The sequence below is a fragment of the Rhipicephalus microplus genome, chromosome X (assembly GCF_043290135.1).
Source record: "Rhipicephalus microplus isolate Deutch F79 chromosome X, USDA_Rmic, whole genome shotgun sequence".
NCBI lineage: Eukaryota > Metazoa > Arthropoda > Arachnida > Ixodida > Ixodidae > Rhipicephalus > Rhipicephalus microplus.
Genome location: NC_134710.1, coordinates 506,071,169 through 506,080,321, shown reverse-complemented (window position 1 = coordinate 506,080,321; position 9,153 = coordinate 506,071,169). Strand labels below are relative to the sequence as shown.

Genomic DNA, 9,153 nt, shown 5'->3' with positions numbered 1-9,153 from the left:
TCACAATTATAGAATACCACCGTGGCCTTTACCCACATACATATCCACACATTGGAAAGGGCTGATCGTACATGCGTTCGAAGACAATGTAGAATTTGTTTGGCTTCACTGCAGGACAAAGTGTCACTTAGTGAAGCATATTTGATTTGCGGTAAAGCATATTTTTTGTGAGCATACCCAAAGCGGCGCTCCCTGATGTATAACACTTGTAGAAGATTCTTGAGCAGGCTTCCACAAAGTTTGAACAGCACGATTAAATGCGAACAGAAGAGAACAAGCACATACACCCACACAGAGTAAACATCCTTACTGCACGATCATTGATCGAAGATGTACCTGTCAAAATTGTAGCTATATATGTAGCAAAAGGTATTGGACCTCTTGGGTTGCTCATAGCAAGCAGAATAATAAGAGTTAACATCTCTTGCGCATCAAATTGATATCTCCATGAGCTTTCACAGATGTAAATGCACACACAGATGCACGGATTGTAACCTGACGATTCAGGGCTTAGTAACGCTCATGTTTTCGTTTCCACCATTTTCAACTCTGGTCAGAACGGCACAATTGTGACTCGAACGAGTAGATCAAAGTCAACATTATCTCTCGAGCCAAGACTCGTAATGACATGACAGGATTATCTCAAACTATCGCGCATACAAGTATGATAAACAAACTAGGCCACCAACGCACTTCAGCTAGCTCACATGCTTTATATATAGTTTGATGTACATGTACATCATTCGTCAGACATTCAGAACCGTTTCTCATCTGACGATCGAATTTGTGCAGTATCGATTGTCTTGTGTGTTTATGACGGTATGCCGTTTTATGAGAAAGGTGGCTATATCAGCTGTTTAAAAAAATGAGCGGTCACATTAAGAGCACTGTTATAAAAACTGAGTTAGTAACCAGACTCCTCGTACGTGTCATACACGCGAATAGTCTAAAACAATCTAGAAGTTTCTGAAACATTCTGGTGCTGCCAGCGCCGATGAATTTTTCATGGGCATATCGATCATATAAAAAAAAATGAGCGAGCGTGGAATATCACCGCTACTGTATACAACCAAATCTCTTTCAATGACTCACTCACAACTTTTCTACACGTACCCACCGGGAAAATCAACCATAAAAATTAAGTCATACAATAAACTTGGCTGTTATAACTAATACAGTTGTGATTGTCACATTGGTTTTATATCAGGCTGTTAGTTGTCGCCTTAACATATTTCTTGCATAATTTGTTTCATCAGCAGTACAAGTTCGTTTTGCAACAATATTTACGGGTGCAAAGTGCATCTTAGTTTCTCTCGAGAGAACCCAATATGTAAGCATGCAGTTTATGTAGCTGCAATTATTACCAAAAACTTAGTTCCCTAGATTTATCAACTGCAATAACTTTTGTTGTGCAGTGATGATGCACATGTATGTGCACAGTACACATTAAGAGATATGTGACCATACTTGAAGTCATCTGCAGTATCAACTAAACAGTACTACTGCAGTTCTCTGCAAATCTGATTCTTTCTGAAATGTATATTCTAAGTTTTTTGCCAATTAAATACCTTGCATTTAAAATACATTTCCTTTCTGTCCAGCTTTATATATATATAGATATAGAATTGCTGGCATATGCTTTCATAACAATTTGGCAAAAGTGGCATACTTTTTATATACCAGATGTAATTGGCTTTGAAACGAATGACTTTTTGTGAAGCACTTGTTTGGAATGTTCTTGGTGGTACATGCACAGCTCATGCAGGTGTAGTATTGAATACTATTTATTTAGGTGGGAATAACAGCGCTGTTGATGAAATAGAGAGGAAGCAATGGGACACGCATGCTGTGTCTGTAATTTTCACCACATCTTTTCTTTATATAGTTCTGATCATAAATTCATGGCTAAAATAGGTCTATGCAAACACAGCCTAATATTTGAGACACTTGATTAATGTGACCCATCAAACATTGCACTAACTTGATGCAGCATATTTTGGCTCTATTATGAGTCATAAGAATGCCTGGCATAGACATACGCTGAAGAATGACTGGCATAGAGATCATAACAAAAGGAAATAGCTACATTGAGGACAGCATAGGTGCAACATTGCTCGTAACCTTGGTCTCTGGTTTTATCTCTTTTCCTGTTGAATCAACGACATATGTATACTCTGTTCTTTGTCCAAATAACCCAATCAGCAATTAGTCACTAAATCCATACTCGTTCTTGGGACGTACTTGTACTGTAGAAAGAAAGTGTTTTTTTTGCTGTGTTTTATACATGGCTATAGTAGTACAGGGGCAACGCATACACCCCTGGCATCAACAAAGCCATAGAGGAAACCAGGGTATGAATATTGCTTTATTTTAAATGCACAAGATTGTGATATCCTACTACATATGAGTGCTAGGTCTTCAGAATCATTTGTCCTTTCTTCTTGTGCTTTAGAATTTTTTGCATGTTTTTAACTTCCTGCAAGAGTGGTATACTCATTTTCTGTTCTTTGTTATAGAACCTATGCATACCAAAGTGGAGCTTCTGCTCCTATACTAGACTATAAAATAAATAACTCCCCCATTTATTGTGTGGAGCACTTATTCACTATGTGCTTAGTAGCACACACTGAGGGTGTACTACTGAATACGTCTTTTCTAGGGGAGAATTGTGCAGCTCTGTGGATAAATTAGAGAGAAGGCAACAGGCACAACATGAGTCTGCCATTTTCACCTTATCGTTTAATTATGATGCTGTTTAATTTCTTTCTCATAAAGAAACTGCATGGCAGAATTCAGTCTTAGGAAACGCAGCACAGTCCCATCTTGATATAGGCTACTGTACATAATTTTTGTAGAGCAGGCAGTGCTGTAAAAAAAGCTTAATTGAAGCTGAAGATGCTGGATGTTTTTGCCTCACTGTGTATCAGAAGATGCTCAGCATAGACACATAACAAAAAAAGTACTGGATAAATTAGTTATACCGATAGAAAATAAGTATACTCAGCAGGGAATAAATGCAGTATTGTGTGTTACCTTGGAACTGGTTTTTATCCGTTTCTTTGTTGATGCAACCACGTAATTCTGTATAACGTGGAAGAAGCACCGCCAGCAATTTGTCACCTATGTTGTAATTCGCACAGATTGCTTCATCGAACATTTACCATACAGCAGAAGGTTTGTTTTTATTTGCTGCATTGCATAAAACATAAATAGAACTGCACATGAACAGTGCAGGCATGTGTGGCATCGACAAAACCACGCAGGAGACAGAATTAAGAACATAAGTATATTTTGAGGCACACAAAATTGTTACAATGTTGGTTCAAATGCAGCGCCCTCACGCGGCGCTGATAGTTGTGTTGAGCTGTGCAAGCCTGGCACAGCGGCGGGGTGGACGTTTTGGGAATAATAAAACACAGTTCGTTCTGGGCTAAGGGCTCAACATGTTCTCGTGTTCTTCGCGGGCCTGATGGCCTACTGTTCACGATATTCACTACCGCCTGGCCATCAGTTAATCTACACATGTAACAATTAGCAACGAGGCTGAAAGGAAGTTTCATGTAAGTCTTTGTTCCCGCAGCTCTCTGCCATCTGTTCACCATGCTAAGTTTCGGCAACCTCGAGCCATTCGAGGGGGGAGGAGACGACTGGCCCTGTTTGTGGACCGGCTCAAAGCATTTTTCCTGGCGAATGATGTCGCCCCAGACAAGCGTACTGCCGTGTTCATCAGCTGCTGCGGGCAGAAAACGTATGCTTTGCTCCGCAATTTGGTCAAGCCCGCCAAGCCCAGTGACGAGAATCTGGACGAGATTCTTCAGGTACTTGGAAGCCATTATTGTCCGAAGCCCTCTGCCGTCGTGCAGCGTTTTCGTTTCAACTCGCGCGTTCGCGCGGAAGGGGAATCAGTCAGCAATTTTATCGCAGCACTGAAAAGCCTGTCCGAGCACTGCAGCTTCGGGGCTGAACTCGAAAACATGCTCCGTGACCGTGTCGTGTGCGGCGTAAACAATGTGGATGTCCAAACAAGACTTCTGGAAAAACCGGACCTCACCTTCGACGACGCTGTGCAGACCGCCCTGGCAATGGAAGCAGCAAAAAGGGACGCAGGTGAGATAGCACAAGCGAACACAAGCAGCGCTTTCTCGACTCGCCGTGTCTCGTCAGGTTCTGGGGGCGTTACCTGCTACCGCTGTGGGGACGGACATCTTGCATCAAAATGCAAGCATGTGAAGACAAACTGCAATTACTGCCACAAACGAGGTCATTTGGCGAATGTGTGCAATTCGTGACGAAGGAACAGCCAAGCCCAAAGCAACAGCCCCACCAAGGCACGTTCGTTCTCGGCTTGAAGTTCATCGTCGTCGAGTAACCGTCATCGTGTTAATACGGTACGCAAGCAGGACGCCGCTACCACTTCATCTTACGAAGTTTTTGACATGTAGCCGGTCGACTACGCCACGCAGCCTCCGCCTTTCCCCGTCACTGTTGACGTTTGCGGCAAGCCGCTCCGCATGGAAGTGGACATGGGGGCAAGTGTCTCTGTCATGGCCATGTCGCGTCTTCTTAAGCTTTTGCCTTCGGTTCCTGTGCAGCCGTCACAAGTGCTTCTGCGAACCTATTCCGGGGAACTAAAAAAGGTTCAGGGCGAAGCTGACGTCAGTGTTAAGTTTCATGGCAGGGAGGCCGACCTACCTATTTTTCTGACCGGAGACGGATCGCCCACTCTTCTTGGACGCAACTGGATGCGTAAGCAGGGCATTGACGTCTCCGATGTTGAAGTGAACATCCACGCACTTTCCGACGTCAAACACTTAGTCCAAGACTACGCCGAAGTGTTTGAAGAAGGCCAGGGTACATTCAAGGGTGCTAAAGCTTCTCTACATGTTCCTTCAGATGCTGCGCCTCTGTTCTTCAAGCCACGTCCACTACCGTACGCTTTGACACATGGGGTAACTCAAGAAATCCATAGACTAAGAACAGATTCCATTCTTGTTCCAGTCAAGACAGCAAAGTGGGCTGCATCTATTGTTCCTGTGACCAAAAGGGATGGACGCATCAGAATCTGTGGAGACTTTGGTGTCACCATAAACCCAGTGGCAACAGTGGAGTAGTACCCCATTCCAAAGATCGAGGACCTGTGGACTGTGCTTGCAGGAGGGGAGAAATTCACAAAATCGGATTTGGGAGATGCGTACCAGCAAGTTGTCCTTGACGAGGCCTCTAGGGAGTATGTCACAATTTCGACGCATATGGAGTTATTTCAGTACACCCGGTGGCCTTTTGGTGTCTCATATGCTCCTGCCATATTTCAGCGCGAGATGGAGAACTTGTTCAGGGGACTGCCCCATGTAGCAGTCTATTTTGACGACATTCTTGCTGAGCACCTTCGCAACCTTCACGCTGTATTTGGCCTCAGGAATCAGGCCTCAAGCTGAAACTTGAAAAATGCTGTTTCTTCGTGCCGCAAGTTGAGTATCTCGGGCACATCATCAGCAAGGAAGGCCTTTCTCCGAATGTTGACAAGGTCGCAGCCATTCTGCACGCTCCTGTGCCTCAGGATGTCAAGGAAATTCAGAGTTTCTTGGGACTTGTAAACTTCTACAGGCGCTGCTTACCCAATCTTTCGTCACTCCTTCATCCACTGCACTTACTTCTTTGTGAAGGGAAGAAGTGGGAGTGGAGACATGAACAACAAGATGCATTCATTGCCTGCAAGCACTTGGTGACATCAGCTCTAGTTCTTGTGCATTTCAACCCTACCAGGCCTGTTTGCCTCAGCTGTGACGCATCGCCTTATGGTATAGGTGCCGTTCTGGCGCACAAAGATGCTGATGGCGGGGAACATCCCATTGCTTTTGCCTCGAGGAGCTTGTCAAAGGCAGAACAAAACTACAGTCAACTCGACAAGGAGGCACTTGCTTTAGTGTTTGGTGTGGATCGGTTCCACCAGTACTTGTGGGGCATATCATTCGAAGCACACACTGACCACAAGCCACTTCTTGGGCTGCTGGGTGCCAACAAGCCTGTTCCCGTGCAAGATTCGCCTCGAGTAGTCAGGTGGGCTCTGAAGCTGTCTGCTTACAAGTACGAACTTGTATACAAGCCTGGCAAAAAGCTCCGCCACGCTGATGCTCTTAGTAGACTGCCTCTGCCAACTGACACTACTGCATTACCACGACCTGTTGAAATCTTCTTGCTAGAGGAGGCATATCCGAGACTCCTTTCACCAGGTGTTGTGGCCCAAGCCACACGAAATGACCCACTTCTGGGCCATGTTGTTCTTGCCATTCTGAAAGGAGAAAGCCTCCCAGTAGGACCAGAGTGGAACCCTTTCAATACCAGAAGCTCAGAACTCAGTCTCCATGAAAGTATCCTACTCTGGGGATCAAGAGTAGTGATCCCAAAGTCATTGCAGGCCCGAGTTTTTGGTGTTCTTCATGCCAGCCACCCGGGTATCGAGAAGAGCAAGATGATTGCCAGGAGCCATGTTTGGTGGCCAGGCATTGAAAATGATATTGCCAACAGCGTGAAGAGCTGCGCTACGTGCCAGACTCGACATCGAGCTGCACAGCCGGTTCAGCAGACGCCGTGGCCTTTTACACAGCGACCCTGGTCAAGGCTTCACATTGATTTTGGGGGATCATTTCTAGGTCACACATTCTTGGTTATTGTGGATGCGTTCTCAAAGGGGATAGAAGTCTTTCCTGTGTCTTCCACATCTGCAGAAGCTACCATTTCTGCATTAAGAATTGCATTCGCTCAGCATGGCCTGCCTGATGTCAGTTTCAGACAACAATCCTGCCTTCACCAGTGCCCAGTACCTTGAGACCTTGAGTACTTAACCCAAAATGGAATACGCCGCATGCTGGTACCGCCGTATCACCCTGCCTCAAATGATGCAGCTGAAAGAGTTGTACAAACTGTGAAGAACAAACTCAAGAACTCTGGTTCTGGGAACTTCCAAACGCAGATCTCCAGGTTTCTGTTCCACTATAGGACCACACCACATGAAGTGACAGGTCGGCCACCGTGTGAACTCTTGACAGGAAGAATGTTCAAGACTCCGTTCGATGTCTTCAGGCCAAGCCTGCAGGCATCTGTATTCCTAAAACAACTCAAGCAGAAGTTGTATGCTGACAGAGGGTCCCGGCGGGCTCCATCACTGCAGCCAGGTGATGTGTACGCGCGAAACTTTAGCAGGGGCACACCCTGGGTGCCTGCCAGTGTCGTGGACGTCACTCCAGCACCAGCCAGTGTCCGTTTTGAAGATGGCACCTTGGGAAACCGACACAGCGACCACTTGCGCCTTGTGCAGACAGAAACATTGGCCTCTCCTGAAACTGCTATCGCTGCAGCTCCACCACAGTTGGAGTCGCCGCTTCATCATGCGCCAGCTGTTCCAGAAGTGCCTCATCAGGAACATCTACCTGGAACTAGCTTCTCTGGGAGTAGCTGTGCCACGGAGAGTGACGGGACTGCGCTCAACAGTGGTGTGCATGTGAGCAGTGACTCTGTCGTGCCTACGCCTAGCACGCCGAAGTTGCGACGTGGCACAAGAACTAGGAAACCGGTGAATAGGTACTCCCCTTAGTCTTCCTCCTAAGAGGGGAGGAGTGTTACAATGTTGGTTCAAATGCAGCGCCCCCACGCGGCGCTGATAGTTGTGTTGAGCTGTGCAAGCCTGGCACAGCGGAGGGGTGGCTGTTTTGGGAATAATAAAACACAGTTCGTTCTGGGCTAAGGGCTCAACATGTTCTCGTGTTCTTCGTGGGCCTGATGGCCTACTGTTCACGGTAGTCACTACCACCTGGCCATCAGGTAATCTACACATGTAATTTCTTTTTCATAAAGAAACTGCATGGCAGAATTCAGTCTTAGGAAATGGAGCACAGTACCATCTTGATATAGGCTACTGTACGTAATTTTTGTAGAGCACGCAGTGCTGTAAAAAAATTGATTGAAGCTGAAGATGCAGGATGTTTTTGCCCCAGTGTGTATCAGAAGATGCTCAGCATAGACAGAAAACAAAAAATGACTGAAGAAATTAGTTATACCAAAACAAAATAAGTATACTCAGCAGGGCATAAATGCAGTATTGTGTGTTACCTTGGAACCGATTTTTATCCGTTTCTTTGTTGATGCAACCACGTAATTCTGTATAACGTGGAAAAAGCACCTCTAGCAACTTGTCACCTATGTTGTAATTCGCACAGAGATTGCTTCATCGAACATTTACCATACAGCAGAAAGTTTGTTTTTATTTGCTGCATTGCATGAAACATAAATAAAACTGTACATGGACTGTGCAGACATGTTTGGCATCGACAAAACCCCACAGGAGACAGAATCAAGAACATCAGTGTATTTTGAGGCATACAAAATGTCACATTCTTCTTTATTTTATTATATTTATTTATTTATACAATACTGCAGACCCTATTTGGGTCCAAGCAGGAGGGCGAAAACATGAATATATATATATATATATATATATATATATATATATATATATATATATATATATATATATATATATGCATGAACAGCAATAACAAAAAAATGAAAGGAGAAAGTTACAACTAAGTAAGATGTACACTGAAGAAATACGAAAAACATAATTATTGAAAACAACGTCAGAAAGAAATAACAGAAGTAAGAACACATTGCATGCGCATAAACATTTGCCTATACCCCCGCAAGACACTTGAAATACAAAAAAAGAATTGAAATACAAAAAAAAAAGGAACACTAAAAATAAGAAATGAAGATTAACCAACATGGCAAAGGCGAAACATGAAGTAGATATATGTTCAATGGAATCTGCGCTTATTAGTTGTGATGAATGCAGATTATTCCAATCGTTTATAGTGCGCGGAAAGAAACAATATTTGAAAAGGTTAGTTCTGGTCTTATATGGTGTTAAAGAAAATTCGTGACGATGCCGTGTTCGACGTGCTGCAAGTGGTGTCACATACGCGTGTGGGTTCAGAGAGAAAGAGTTGTTTTTCAGTTGGTAGAGAAATTTTAGCCTGTGTATTATCCTTCGAAGCTGAAGTGTCTGGATATTATATTGTTTCATTAGGCTAGTGGGAGAGTCAGTTATTCTATATTTAGAAAAAATGAACCTAAGTGCTCTGCGTTGAATCATCTCTA

At 44.2% G+C, this 9,153-nt stretch overlaps 1 protein-coding gene across 1 annotated transcript; it reads left to right on the top strand.

Moving 5' to 3' along the window:
• The first annotated feature begins 6,862 nt into the window (after positions 1 to 6,862).
• On the top strand, positions 6,863 to 7,591 carry LOC142775563 (uncharacterized). Its single transcript, XM_075877021.1, has one exon. It carries the CDS (start codon positions 6,863 to 6,865, stop codon positions 7,589 to 7,591), a length of 729 nt encoding a protein of 242 aa, XP_075733136.1.
• The last annotated feature ends 1,562 nt before the right edge of the window (positions 7,592 to 9,153 follow it).